We start from the raw sequence: 15,170 nt of genomic DNA on the forward strand, positions 1-15,170 counted from the left end.
ATTTCCACCTATATATTCTTACGATATCACCAACTTTGAACTTAGGTTTTCTGACATTAATCTCTTTTTCATATTTTAATTTTGTAAATGTTTCTGATGGCTTCATATTCGTTGACGTGTGAATCGTGTCATTATACTTATCCACAATATCCTGAATAAAAGATGACCATTGTTGTGAACCGAGTTGTGTGAATTTTTTATATAGTCTCTCTTTTAAGGTACGATTAAAACGTTCAACAACAACTGCCTTCCCTTCATTAAAGGTACTGTATAATGTAATACTGTTATTTTTTAGAAAATTCATAAATGTCTTGTTATAAAACTCTCTACCCTCATCAGTCCACAATTTCTTAGGTTTTCTCTACTTTTATTAAATATCTGTTGAAAAGCTAACATAAGAGTATTACCTGTTTTGTTTTTTAAAGGGACAACCCACGCATATCTACTCCTCAAATCAATAACGGTTAAAGCATACTTGTACCCCTTATCATTATTGAGTTCAATCAAATCAGCAGACCAGATATAATCAACTTCCTTGGAATAAACTTTCCTTCTCTGAAACTTTGTGAATATTGGTTTATGTAATTCATCAGCTAATTGCTCTTCAGTCTTAATGGCATCATTAGAGCCTATAAGTTTTTTGAATTTCCAAGTCCAAGTTTCAATTTAGCACTAATCATCTTCTTCACGATGAACCTATCAACTTTTTCTCTCAAGGTTGGATTTTGTATCAGAGACAAATTATATAACATTTCTCTATCGGCTTCATGCTTTTCTTCCAACGTTGTGGTATTCCCATAATCAATATCGTGTCTCATGCACACTTCATCAACTCTATTGATTGGTTTACTCCAGGATTTAGGATTGTCTGCCTCATCTAATCTTTTATCTAAGTTTGTGCCTGGACCACAGAAAGAATAACCTGGAAGATGTAATTCCCTGGTATTCCAGTAGTTGTAAATTTACTTCCTGATAAAAACTTTTGTATATCTCCTCCGAGTTTGTGTTTGGAGATAAATTGATTTTTTTTTTGAACCACACACCAAACATATACCTTTTTGTATAACCCTGTTATTTTTACTTTTAATATATGAAATATTTTTAGTATTAGTTTTCTTTTTACATTTGAGACAATAGCTTATTTATTTATGAGAAAAATTTCTGCAGAGTGCAAAACCTTTTTTAGTTTCCAACATGCACATTTGAATCTTAATTTTTAAAACATAAAGAATCCTTAGAAATGCCTTTCACTATCTCCTCCATTTATTTAAGAAAAAACTTGAATTAAAATCTATATCTTGTCGATGCTAATAGTCTTGTCGAAAGTATTGCAAATAGACTTGTCAATTCTTTGTTTTCCTCCTCGGTGGGTTGAGTTATTTTCTGTAATACCTCTATTCTTTTTTGAATCTCACTGGTTTCCATATTTTGATATTTATTCATTCTCTCTCTTTCCTCCCTCTCTCTCTTCTCTCTTTCCTCCCTCTCTCTCTTCTCTCTCTTTCCTCCCTCTCTCTATTCTCTCTTTCCTCCTTCTCTCTCTTCTCCTTTTCCTCCTTCTCTCTCTTCTCCTTTTCCTCCTTCTCTTTCTTCTCCCTCTCTCTCTTCTCTCTTTCCTCCTTCTCTCTCTTCCCTCTCTTCTTCAACTCCTTCCTCATCCCTTACTATACTTGAATCGTTTACACCCCATAGAATATTATACATATATTCATCAGGATTTCTTGTTATTCCTGTATCCAAAATAATTTTTTTTACAACAGGATACCAATAAAATTTCTTTTGAATTTCTAAAAGAGCCTTACCTTTTCTTAACCTTATAATTTTTTCATTATTTAACATTCTAATTAAATCTAAAGTTGTCGGTTTATCAACATCAGCATAATGCCAATCTTTTATTGAAAATACCTCATTCTTATGTTGTAGAACATATTTATTAAAATACCGAATACCCTTTTCTTGAAGGTATGCTTGAACACAGAAATGATAATTTTCTTGAAGCCTTCTTGCTGTCATTTATGTATTAGAAATATATGTTAGAATAATATTATGGCACGAAACACCTCCCCATCTTCCCATAGTTAAATCATTTTGTATTTCCTTACTTATTATATATAATCCTGTTTTTTCTGTTTTCATGAGATAAACAAGGGCAAAACCATTATTATATTTACCCTTATTAAATTCTTTTTATTTGTTGTTTACTAATCGTGGCTCCACAAAACTCATTCTCGATACCAAGTGGATAATATTCTTCCTTACGAGACTGATTTAATTGTTCCAGGTCTTCGAGGTTAATTTTAAATGACCAATTATACCCTAAATCATTCATATCATACCCCATTGTTCTATTCTCATACAAACGATACGCCCTTCTTTATAAAAATTTATTTTAATTCGAACTGTGAATTCTGTATGACCTGGAGATAATATCAACACTTCTGTATCTTTAGAATACACAGCCGTTTTATTTAAGTATATATATTGTGATAAATCGCTTAATCTCACCAAGTCATTCGCGTCAGTCGGGCTTGGATAATTTTTTAATTTATAAGCATTTTTCATGTTAATATTTTTGTTTATATTATATTTATATCGTTCAGCCTGTGCCTTTGTGTAATAATTTGATAAATCAATATCCAGTTCTTGAGATACACCAAAGATAGAACCATCTTTACCAACATAAGTCATTTATATTAGATTAAAAATAATATCATAAAATTTTTTATTTTTGTTGAGTTGAAATAACACATATAGACATAATTGACCACAACACTTGGAATTTAATTCTTGGACTTGAAATGTTTGATAAACACCATTCTGTAAGAATTTTATGACTTCAACAGGTGGTGGAAGACCAAAACTATCAAAATAATATTTGTCTTGACTATTAAAAATACAAACCCAATGAGAACCGTTCCCATCATTATCTTCTAAGTTCATAATAATATTCTTTGTATGTTTCGACACATTTGTTAATTCATCTCTCATACAAATAACCACATTATGAATTTTTAATTTCTTACAATATTTGGCAAGTTGTAAATTTGATGTTGTATTCTTTCCAAATTCTTTCAACCACTCATCAATGCTCATTTATTTATTAGAAAGATATAATCCATTACCTCTTTTCGTTAATTTTACACCTGCTTGTGCTATAGAAGAAAGCATATCTCCAACTAACAATCTCGCTTTATCAGGCAGACCTTCAAGTTTTTCAGCAAAATCTACAATTACACCACTTCCACTAATTTGTTTCTCCAACTCTTTGTTATGTCTTTCCAATTCTTTTTGAGCCTGGAGTTGAGCCTTCCTTTCGTTGGCAGTTTTGACCGCTGTTGAAATACCACCCGTCAATGCTCCAACCGCACTTAAACCAGCAAATAAAGGAATTAGAAATGGGAGAAATCCTCCACTCCTGTCTCTTATTGAATATTTTTTCAACATTGGTTTTGTCATTTTAATTTTAAGTGAGCCAGTGTCATTCAAGATTTTAACCTGTTCTCTTGTGAGCAAAACATCAATTCTTACTGCTCCTTTTCTCTGAATTGTATTAACGTTAATCGTACAAGGCTTTTGATTTTGAACACAAGATGATAGTTTATGAAGATTGATTTGATTAACATATACCCCAGTTGGTACTTTGCCACTCATTTATTTAACAAAAAATTATGTGAGACTAATCATCACACCATTATCTGTATTAATCTGCAATTCTGTTTCTTCCAAAAGCAAACAATATGTATCAACTTCTTCACTCTCTCCTCTTTCAATGTATAGGGAAGTATCCACTCGATTAGACTTTATAGTTTCTTTTTGAGCGCTCAGGTCAAACGTATAGATTGTATACAAACTTTTAAATGCTGTCATATCCAAAATAGGTTCTTTATTTCCATTACTTTCACACACCTTTTGGTAAGACTTGTATGCTTCAGCAAAATCATTTTTTCCCAATTAATTTCCAATCTATCTCGTGGATAAAATGTTCCATCTAGAGAAACGCGAAGTTGTTTCACCTTAGCATTATCACTCAATGCATTATTCTTATCAGTCGCAGTATCACCATCTGGCTTTTTAAAAATCATCCACAGATATCGTGGCTTTCCTTCCAGAACACCCAAATTCCACGTGTAAGTAGTTTGATTGAGTTTAACGTGTTGACATCTTCTTTGAGGTATGATACACTGAGTGGTCTCTTTGAGTTAAGTCTTCGATTCAACATCTCTTCTGTTTTAAGATTAGGAGTATATTCACTGATATACCAACTCATCTCCTCAATTACAAATTTATTCTGATCACCAAAAGCATTACCAACACCAAAAGCAATCTATTTTCATTATCATTCCTTTGTAGTTGAAATCTAATTTTAAGACCATACAGAACTTTATCATAATCACAAAATCCAAATATACCTTTAAGAGGAACTGCCACAGTAAAACTATTTTCTGCTTTTGTATCATCATTATACATTCCTTTCCTTTGAGTATACCCAGGGTCTGTGTTTGTTCCCGTTGACATATCAGGAATAAAACCTTCGACAGACCCCTTTCCCATTCTATCACTGAATGTATAGAGTGTAAATTTCATCATTTCAGATACAGCAGAGACATAATCAACCGCTTCAACTTCTTGTGTTCCAATATACAATCGCACACTATCAAACATTTTCCAGAAGAAATCATTTACAAGTGTAGCGTTTGTGTTATTCCCAGCCTTAGTGAATTTAAATTTACACAACAAGAAACTTTCGGAGAGATTCAAATAGGTTTGTTGATTATTTATTTCAAAACTTTTTGTACCATTTGTATTCCAGTCTGTTCCAGTTATTGCATTTACCTTGAAGTAATCTTCTTTTTAGTGGAGTTTGAGATAATAATAGTATCATCCAAATCATAGATACTATCAATTGCTTCCATACTTGTATTTATTTAGGAAAAAAGATGTTAAAACTTTTGAAACCCTGATCCAAGTATTTGAATTATTTTCTGTCGTTCTTGGGGGACAACTGAGTTTTACCTTTCTTAATTTCTTTTATTGCTTGTAATTTATGAGATTCTTTCTGAGCATCTTTTATACTCTTTACAGCACCTGCTACATTTCCCACAGCAGAAGCAGTTGAACCAATTAGGTCTTTATGTTTAAGAATAGTTGAACCAATACCCATGAGAGTATCAATTATCCCATCTCCTCTAAATTGATGTCCGACACCCCTTTGTCTCTTAGGTTTATAGTATCCTCTACCAAGATACATACCTTCACCCTTGTAGTACGGGAAAGGAACATCCCATCCCCTGTAATTATTTTATATTTTCCCAACTCGTGCTTCCTCACAATAACCATCGTATTTATTTATTGAAAAACTTCACGTAGGTGAATTCTGATGGATATAACTTCTCCATTAAAAGAGATCACACGATTATCTTGGTCGGTTATCCTAAAATTTACTCTGTGTATGGTTTTTCCTGACACAGGTAGATAAACCAAATTTTTAGGCTCCATATTGAATTTATAACCAATTGGGGTTGAGTATGCGCTGAATGAAAATATTGTATTTGTTTTTAATCCATCATTATAAGCACCATCAATCAAATCACAGTGAATTAACACCGAATTTATTCCTGAGGATATTTGAATGACATTATCACTGTAAAACGTCCCATTAGTTTCAATCTTTTTTGAGGAGAAACCTAATAACTCTCTAAATGAATTATCAATTGTGAAATCAACCTTGTAGTTATTTTTAACTTTAATCGTTGATTTTGAAGTATGTTTTTGAATGTTTATAATAATATTTTTTGGTTCATCACCCTGTTCTTTCATAAGACGATTATTAGCATTGTTTCTGATGGAACGACGAGGAAGTTGAAAGTATGATTGACTAAGATAAATACAATTACAAGAAGAATGTCTCCCTCTTGTGTAGTAGCTGTCCATTACCGTTTGGTTTCTCTCATTAACACAATCATCAAAGATAACGAGGTTCTTTTTTGATTTATCCAAATCTTGGGGAGACGGTATATCATCCGTATTATCACTAAGAATACAAGTTATAAGATTTGATTTCTTTTTACATCTCTGTGTATCACAAAATAGTTGAATTATATCTTCAATGTTATAATCATTTAGGTTTTTTTGACGTTTAAATAAACCTATTATATCTTCTTTTTGAAGACCAGCATTAAAACCTTGTGAGAGTAGTTGATACTCTGGTTGAAAACTCGACTTTGTGAAAATTATTAAATTATCATAATCTAAAAAGTTGGGAGTGAGGAGCATTTTTAAAAGTAAGCAGGTTTTTCCACATCCACTTGAACCAACTATGAGACATCTTAATGAATTTGGGAGAGATTTTTATGGTTGTTAAATTTTATCTTATTTTCCCAAATAGGTAAAAAATCATTCATTTATATATTTGAAAAACAGGTTATTTAATTTATTATTAGCTTTTTAGAAACTCTATATTTTATCCTAAGTTCAGGTTTAATTTCAAGATAATCCATTATTTTATTTATACAATATCTTGTGTTGATATTTCCCTGAAAATTACATCCATGATTAATATACAACAACAATCCTTTGAACATTTCTCTTATAATGCTCAGTTTCTTCCCTTGTAAGGAAAGGTGTGTTATCATCCTCATACTTTACATTCATTTCTCTAATCAATCTTGTAAAGTAATTCATTTTTGGTGTAAATCTAAAAGAATTATTTTCCTTTTTATATTTTTTATTATCATTAATTAGAAGATAATCACAGAATATACATTGTTTATAGGCTTTTGACTCTGTGTTTAATCCCTGTCTTTCACACGCAGGACAATTCTCAAATTTGTCATATGGTGAATCAGGAAAGTCTAGCATATTTATAAAGTAAAACTTTACTTAAACTAAAATTCATCTATACTTTCAGTTGTATATTACCATCGATATCGATATACTTTTTTTTTCATTATCAGATTCAACGACAACATTTTTTATATTAAAGGTAATTTTAAAATTATCGTTAACTACTATTGAACGAAATGTCATTTCACCTGATATATTAACATCCTTTATTTCATCAAGATTTACATCTTTAGGGTTGTTGAAAAAATACAAATTTCTCCTTGCATATTACAGATGGTCTTATCTTTTTCTTTCTAAAGCTTCATCCATAAGGTTTTTGTTCTTTGATACTTTTTCTTGTTTCATTGCTTTTTCTAGTTTTGAATATATTACTAGAAGGAGAGGAGAAACTTTTGTTAGAGATACTTTAATTGATGTTCTACCAGGTATACTAAAAGCCCTTCCACTGAAGGAAATTGAAGAACTCATATTATTTACCATAATAGTTTTTATCCAATAGTTGTTATATTTATCTTTGTTCAATTTTACATCCTTGACATATTTCTCAGTATCTTTAACAGATGAAGAGATTGATTGAAACTTGTCTTTTGTGTCTTGAAACATTGTATTTATTAAGTGAAAAGTTGGAGGATAAAATGTTTTTAAGCACAGATTCACCTATAATTAAACGAAATTTTCATCAAGAAAATTTTAGTTCAAGCAAAGTTTTATTCTTATAAATATGGTGAATACAACGTACTGCGATGTTTGTAATCACGAATATAAACATTATAGAAAACACCTCCGAACCAACAAACACACATTTAATCTATTTCATCAAATATCTCCTCTTGAGTTGGAAAGAAAACATTGTGATATCTGTTCAAAGGATGTTTTGAAGAGTAGTTATAATCAACATCTTCAATCACAAAAACACAAGAAAAATGAGTTTAAAGTAAAGGGAGACTATTATATTAAAAACACTGATGAGGCATTTAAAGGGCATATAAAAATAAGGATTTTTCAATTTGGAGAACCCGGTCCATCATCAATAGCTGAATCAATTGAAATAGTGAAACCCGATGTTGAAAAATTTATTAAAAAGACATTAAAAGAAATAAAAACTTTAAAGTTTTATATGGGAGTGAAAATGAATATGAAAAGACAAGATGAAGAACAAACTCCTTATATGAGAACAGATCTTCATTTTATAACAACATTTCAAGATTTTTTGAATAGTGGGGTTTATGAAGAACTATCAAGACAAGAGGAGGATGTTGATAATACAGTGGTAGGAAGTGGATTCAATATTAAAAAAATCATCTTTTTCGATATACACATTCTAAAATCAAACCCTCTTAAAGCTTCTTCTTATATTGAATTACCAAAAGAAATAAAACTAAAGAAGGCAGTTGTTAATATTAAGAACAATGATAATAAATGTTTTCTCTGGTCTGTTCTTGCTCACTTACATCCACCAAAATGTAATTCAGAAAGAGTAAAACAATATATGAAATATGAGAATACCTTGGACATTAAAGATTTTAAATTCCCAATGCCACTAACAGATATTCCTAAATTTGAGAAAAAGAATAATCTTTCTATTAATGTATATGGATTAACGGATACAAACAAAGTTCAAATATTAAAAAATTTCAAACAACTATAAAAATGAAGAAACACACATTGACCTTTTATATTTTAGTGTTGGAAAGAATTCACATTACACATACATCAATAATTTATCAAGATTAATCTCTTCTCAGGTATTCAGAACAGCAAACAAAATATATCCTTGTAAGCGATGTCTTAATTCATTTCATACAAAAGAACGATTAGAACAACATTCAAAATATTGTAGTAATCATAAATCAGCTGTAATTACAATGCCTAAACCTGGTGAAAAGATTTATTTTGAAGATTATAATAAATCTATCATGCACCCATTTGTGATATACGCTGATTTTGAATGTATCCTTAAAAAGATAAATACTGCTTCTCCTAATCCAAAAGAACCATATACAAATAAATATCAAAAACATATTCCTTGTGGTTTTTGTTATTATATCAAATCATCTGTTGGAGAAAAGTATAACAAACTTGAACATTATCGTGGAAAAAATGCTTCACAAGAGTTTGTAAAACGATTAGAAAAGGATTGTATAAGACTCACTAAATTAATGAAAGAAACAAATGAACCGATGAAATTAACCAAAGAAGAAAAAATAGAATTTAGAATGAACAATATCTGTCATATTTGTGAGGGGAAATTAAGGAGTTTAAAGTTAGAGACCATTGTCATCTTACTGGTAAATATAGAGGTCCCGCTCATTCCTGTTGTAATCTTAATTATAAATTACCTTCTTTTATTCCAGTCTTTCTTCACAACAGCGCCAACTATGATACACATCTATTTATAAATGAACTTTCAAAAACACCAGGGAATATTTCTGCTATAACAAACACAAGTCAAAAGTATATTTCATTTTCAAAAATGATATTCACAAAACCTATAACTCGTATTAGGTTTTTAGATTCTTACAAGTTTATGGGAACACCACTAGCCTACCTCGCATCAAATCTAAGCTCCACAGACTCTTTTCCAAATCTTAATTCATTCTTTCCAAAAGAGGAAATTCTCACTAAAGAGGAAATTCAGATTAAAGATGAAATTCTGATTAAAGAAGGAATTCTTACGAGAGAGGAAATTCAAACAAGGAATGAAATTCAAAGTAAAGAGAAAATTCTTACAAGTAAGGGAATTTATCCTTATGATTATATGGATTCATTTATGAGATTTAAAGAAACACAACTTCCTTCAAAAGAAAGTTTCTATAATAACCTTTATGAAGAAGAGATAAGTGATAAGGAATATAAACACGCACAAGAAATATGGAAAATATTTAAGATAAAGAACCTTGGAGAATATCACGATTTATATCTAAAAACAGATGTTTTATTGTTAGCTGATGTGTTTGAAGCTTTTAGATCACTCTGTCATAATAAAAATTGTTATGGATTAGATCCTGCCCACTATTTCACAGCTCCTGGTTTAGCTTGGAGTGCAATGTTGAAAATGACAAAACAAGATATAGATTTAATCAGTGATGTGGATATGCTTTTGATGATTGAGAAGTCCAAGAGAGGTGGAATATCACAAGTATGTTCAAAAAGATATGCTAAAGCAAATAATAAATATCTTCCAAATTATGATAGTGAAAAAGATAGTAATTATTTGATGTATTTTGATGCTAATAATTTGTATGGATGGGCAATGTCTCAATCTCTGCCTTATGGTAAATTAGAGTGGGTGGAAGAAAAGGATTATGAAAAGGCTTTGATGAATATTGTTATTTCTTCTCAAGAGGAATTGAATGACGAAGAAGAAGGTTATTATTTTGAAGTTGATTTGAGGTACCCGAGTGATCTTCATAATAAGCATAAAGATCTTCCTTTTGCATGTGAGAAAGAAACTCCAAAGAAAGAATGGTTAAGTGATTATCATAAAAGTTTTAATATTAAAGGTAAATCAACAGAAAAGTTATTAACAACATTCTATGATAAAGAGGGATATGTTTTGCATCAGAGAAGCTTAAAACAGTTTTTGAGAGAAGGATTGAGAGTAGCTAAAATTCATAGAGTTTTAAAATTTAAACAAAGTCCTTGGGTGAAAAAGTATATTCAATTCAATACAGATATGAGAGCAAATACAAAGTAAAATTTGAAGGGGACTTTTATAAATTAATGAATAATGCTGTATTTGGAAAGACTATGGAAAATGTTAGAAACAGGCAAAACATTAGATTCGCAACATCTTGGAAAGAAGCTTCGAGATTGATAAATAAACCAAGTTTTGAGAGAGAAGAGGTTTTTTCAGAGAACTTTTCTGCAATTCATATGAAAAAGGAAAGTATTGTAATGGATAAACCAATTTATATTGGAACAGCAGTTCTTGATTTATCAAAGATATTGATGTATGATTATTTGTATAATGACTTAAAGAAAGAGTATGGTGAAAATGTTTCATTGTTGTATATGGATACTGATAGTTTTATCCTAGATATAAAAACTGATGATGTTTATGAAGATATGAAGAAAAATATTGAGCTATATGATACAAGTAATTTCAGCAAGAAGAGTGAGTTATTTTCCAAAAAGAATGAAAAGGTTATTGGTAAGTTTAAGGATGAGTTGGGTGGAAAAGTAATGAGTGAGTTTATTGGATTGAGAGCAAAGGCATATGCTTACAAGTATGGTGAACAGATTGATAAGAGGTTAAAGGGAATAAAGAAATATGTAATAAAGAAATCAATAACTTTTAGAAATTATTATAATTGTTTGATGAATAAGAAAGAAGAATATAGGAAAATGAATACAATAAGAAGTTATAAACATAACATATATAGTGAAGAAGTAAATAAAAAGGCATTAGGAGCCTTTGATGATAAGAGATTTATTTTAGATAATGGAATAGATTGTGTTCCATATGGATATTGTATGATAGAGTGTATAAAATAGATTATGTTTTAACGATGGGAAGATGGGTTAGGGTTTTAAAGAGCTACGGCCACGTTTTTTCACAATATATAAATGGTTAAACCAAGTATTAATCAAACTAAAGAGTAGAGAAAATCTCAGTCTTGGTATATAAATGGAAAACATAATGAATGTGAAAAATATCAAATAAGTCTTATTGAAAAAATAACTAAAACAAAGGTAAATAAAACAAATAAGTTTAATTAATTTAAAAACTAGTAAGTTAGAGGATGTAAAGAAAAAATGAATATCCTTGAATGGACTGAAAACTTTGATGGTTATCAATTGAACAATGAAAAACAATTTACTATAATCTCAAAATGATATGTGGCTCAGGAGGTGGTCAAACAAGAGCATTAAGAGAAGTTTATCATTTCGTAATGGCACAAATGGGGTATCTTAAAAAATATAAAGATTCAAATGTTTTGTTTGTCAATATTTTAGATGGGGATTATTGTGCAAAGAAAATTAAACTATTGAAGGAATTTGAGAATGAACAAATCTTTATAGGTTCAATGAGTGAGCTGTTCAATTCAATGAGGTTCAACCTCCAGGTTAAAAGGGGAGACAAATAAATATACCTTGGGATAAAAAGGGGGTTTATTTTTAGGGAAAAAAAATATAAATCGCTGAAAATCCCCCATTCATTTACATGGGGAAAAGTGAGCCAGAATCAGTATTCTTACCCTACTGCAGTAGAACGACCTGTTACGGTATGTAAATTTTTAGTGCTTGTGCCTCGAACATAAATTAAATATAGATAATATATAGTGGGTAGTACCTGATGTAGTTTTAACAATTTATTAAACCGAATTTTGTTGTGATGATAATGTTTGGTTTGCCTGTATTTCGAGCCCCCAGAGTGAAGGATCGCTAGTTGTGTATGCCCAGTTCAACATAGGGGATCATGTTTGGGATCTTTTTACAGTTTTTACTTCATATTAACTTTGTTATTTTATTGGAATTTGCAATTTATTATTACTAACAAATTTTACCTCTTGCAAATATAAACGATCAATCGTCACTGATCGCTGCGGGACGGGGGCACGAATTACACGAAATGTCAGCCACACATTAAGTCAAGAGGGCGCATTTATCGCTGCTTGTATAATATCCCGTACCATAAATGGGTTTTCATTAACAGACATGATATATTCAAGGCAGACTACGTTAAAGTTAACTTACCATGACTTCAAGAACTTTTCAAGCCACGTTTTCCACGTTATGGTAACCAGAATGAATCGCTTTCGCTTCGGTCTCCGCCGTTTCGCGACGGAAATAACCGATGTTGCTTCCATTCCCCACCGTTCCATTTCGGGATTGTCCATTCTTGTTTCCGTCACGACCATTCTTGCGTGTAGAATAAACATGTTGGTTTCGGTTATATTTGCTATTGCGGCCGTAATTGGTGTCGGTTTCAATTTCGTCCGCTTTTTCATCAATTTTAGCTGTTTTTGTAACAAGAATGACGGGTTTTCATTCAATCTGACAATGTTGGCGTCCGTTTGTTAGGGGGAGCCTGAACATATAAAGATCAAAGCAACAGCTCACCTTATATGGTGCCAACTCCAATGCCATTACTTTAGTCAACATATCCAAGGCACCTTTGCTGGAACCTAGACCATTGAAAAGATCAAGTAATCAGTCACATCAGAGGAAAAACAAATTTTTCACATTCCAAAACAGCATATACCAAGACTCAATCATTTATAAAACTACATCATGAGATACAGGTCATCGGTCTCTCAAATCAAAACAATGGTTGAAACTGTCATCCAAGACTCAAGCTGCACTCAAAATAATATTTAATGTACATTTTTGGGACAATTCGATGCAAATAAAAAGAAAAATAAATGGTTAGAGAAATATCAATAAGAATACATTGAAAAAATAAAATGGGGATACAGACAGTAAGCCGTGTGGTTCTGCAAAGCACGCTGAGAGGCGACACTGGAAACATTGACGATTGCTCCACCACTACCTTTGTCTCTCATTCCACGGGCCACAAGCTGGTAATAGTCAAAGGGGAAAATATCTTGAAATAAGTTTGGTGAATTTCTGCCCAACCATTTAGGAGGAGATAACGTAACAGACAGACAGTGCCGATTACAATATCCCATTTTTTTTCAAAAGCGTGGGGATAATAATGATTCATAAAGTACAAAACAGTGGTTTCACTAAACATGCAAGGGTTATGAAGTTCAGGTAAAAAATCCGACACAAATACGATGGCATGGCTTTGCAAAGGAGCCAAACACAAGACGACGTATAACAACTCTGAGTACAACCTCTGGCCACGGGTTTGGCAACACAGGGGAAAGCAAGGGGAGGCAGGAAATATAATGAGTGCAGGGCAGAATAAAAAGAAGGAAATAGCATGTACGTCCCTTTCTGTGTGGTGTGGAAGATTGCGGCCACCTCGTCTTTTTCACCCATAACATGCCTCATCCACGCAAGCCCGGTGGGCAGCGAGAGCCATCATGTGTTGGGGAAACCCAGCAATGCCACATTTTCAGAACAGGAGCATGACCAGGTAGCAGACGGTCTCCACCCCAATGTGGCCACAGTTCTGTTCTCTTTCTCCCTCAACAGTCTGCACCATACAGCTCGCTCCATGCTCACGCAAGCCCGGTGGGCACCCTCCTGATGATGCATTCCCCCGGGAATGCTTATGTCCCCTCTCCAAGTTCAAGCCGGAGGACACCTCGTGAGGAACCACACTGTCCCTCCTTGGTCTGAATGGGGTTCCATCGAGCCCCCAAGGCACTGCAGCATGCAAGTGGTCCAATACACTTTTCTAACTGTCTTTAGCTCTACCACCAACGGTGGAGAGATGTTATATTGTTTGTCTTCCTGTGAGCAGGAAATCTCAAAAAGTTTTGGACGGATTGGCACGAAATTTGGCAGACAGGTGGGGGAGAGTGACAAGGAGGAATTGATTAGATTTTGGTGAAGATCCAGATCCAGACACTAGCATTCAAAAAAAGTGATTCTTCACCACTGAGAGATTAGGCCAAAAAACAATATATAGCAGAACATCTCAAAAAGTTGTAAATCAATGACAAAACTGTTATGTGTTATGGTGGACGAGTTTGGTACATGACAAGAACAAGCCAATTCCATTTTGATTCAGGTCCGGATACAGATCCGGCCTATTAATGGGCTACAAAAAAGTAAACTTCAGCCTGACGGAGGTATGCACTTCACCGAGTGCCGATCTAGTATCATGTTTGAATTGTTGTCGTTACACCAAAAAATGTCCACGAGAGCTACACACAAAAGACTTGCACAGACATTACAAAAGGATGTGATGAGCAGAAGCAGAGTGTGCATCTGTCCTAGAATGGCTACACCATGTCCCAAGGAAAGAACAGGGAAGAGAGAGGGCGCAAGAGGCAAGAGGGCGAGCTAAGGGCATGCATGCGCCTCTTTTGCCATCCCTCCTCTCCCCCGACTGATGGCACTCAACTAATAATTGCATTCCCCTGAAGCAGCTATGTCTCCGTCCTTCCCCCGCGTTTAATCAATATCTGGATACGGCCAACGAATCAAGGATCGGAAACGGTCTAACACCTGCCTCCCACTCACTGATAGACAACTGGGAAGGGCCATTCCCCACCCCCCACCCTACCCCCCTCTTCTCCTTTCCTCCCCTTGTTGTAGGTGAGCGGGAGACATGCATACCACCCTCTGCAGTCTGCATTTGCCTAGTTCACAGAATAGGAACGAACATAGGGATGAGACGTCCTACCCTATCTACCATCTAAATGAGACAATGCTATTCCCTCACGGCAGCACGCACTCCACACCTT

General features: G+C 33.0%; 1 protein-coding gene across 2 annotated transcripts in view; it reads right to left on the bottom strand.

The window, feature by feature from the left end:
• The window catches only part of DCXR (dicarbonyl and L-xylulose reductase), a 47,022-nt gene that overhangs the window by 16,375 nt on the left and 15,477 nt on the right, over nucleotides 1-15,170 (bottom strand). For both annotated transcript variants that reach the window (XM_085885368.1, XM_085885367.1), the window contains exons 5-6: nucleotides 13,268-13,367; nucleotides 12,910-12,974 (exon numbers count right to left, since the gene is read on the bottom strand). In XM_085885368.1, the coding sequence (XP_085741494.1) occupies nucleotides 12,910-12,974; nucleotides 13,268-13,367 (165 nt within the window). The remainder of the gene's footprint in view (nucleotides 1-12,909; nucleotides 12,975-13,267; nucleotides 13,368-15,170) is intronic.

The sequence above is a fragment of the Eptatretus burgeri genome, chromosome 6 (assembly GCF_056783735.1).
Source record: "Eptatretus burgeri isolate ZD-2024b chromosome 6, Ebu_testis_v1, whole genome shotgun sequence".
Taxonomy (NCBI): Eukaryota; Metazoa; Chordata; class Myxini; order Myxiniformes; family Myxinidae; genus Eptatretus; species Eptatretus burgeri.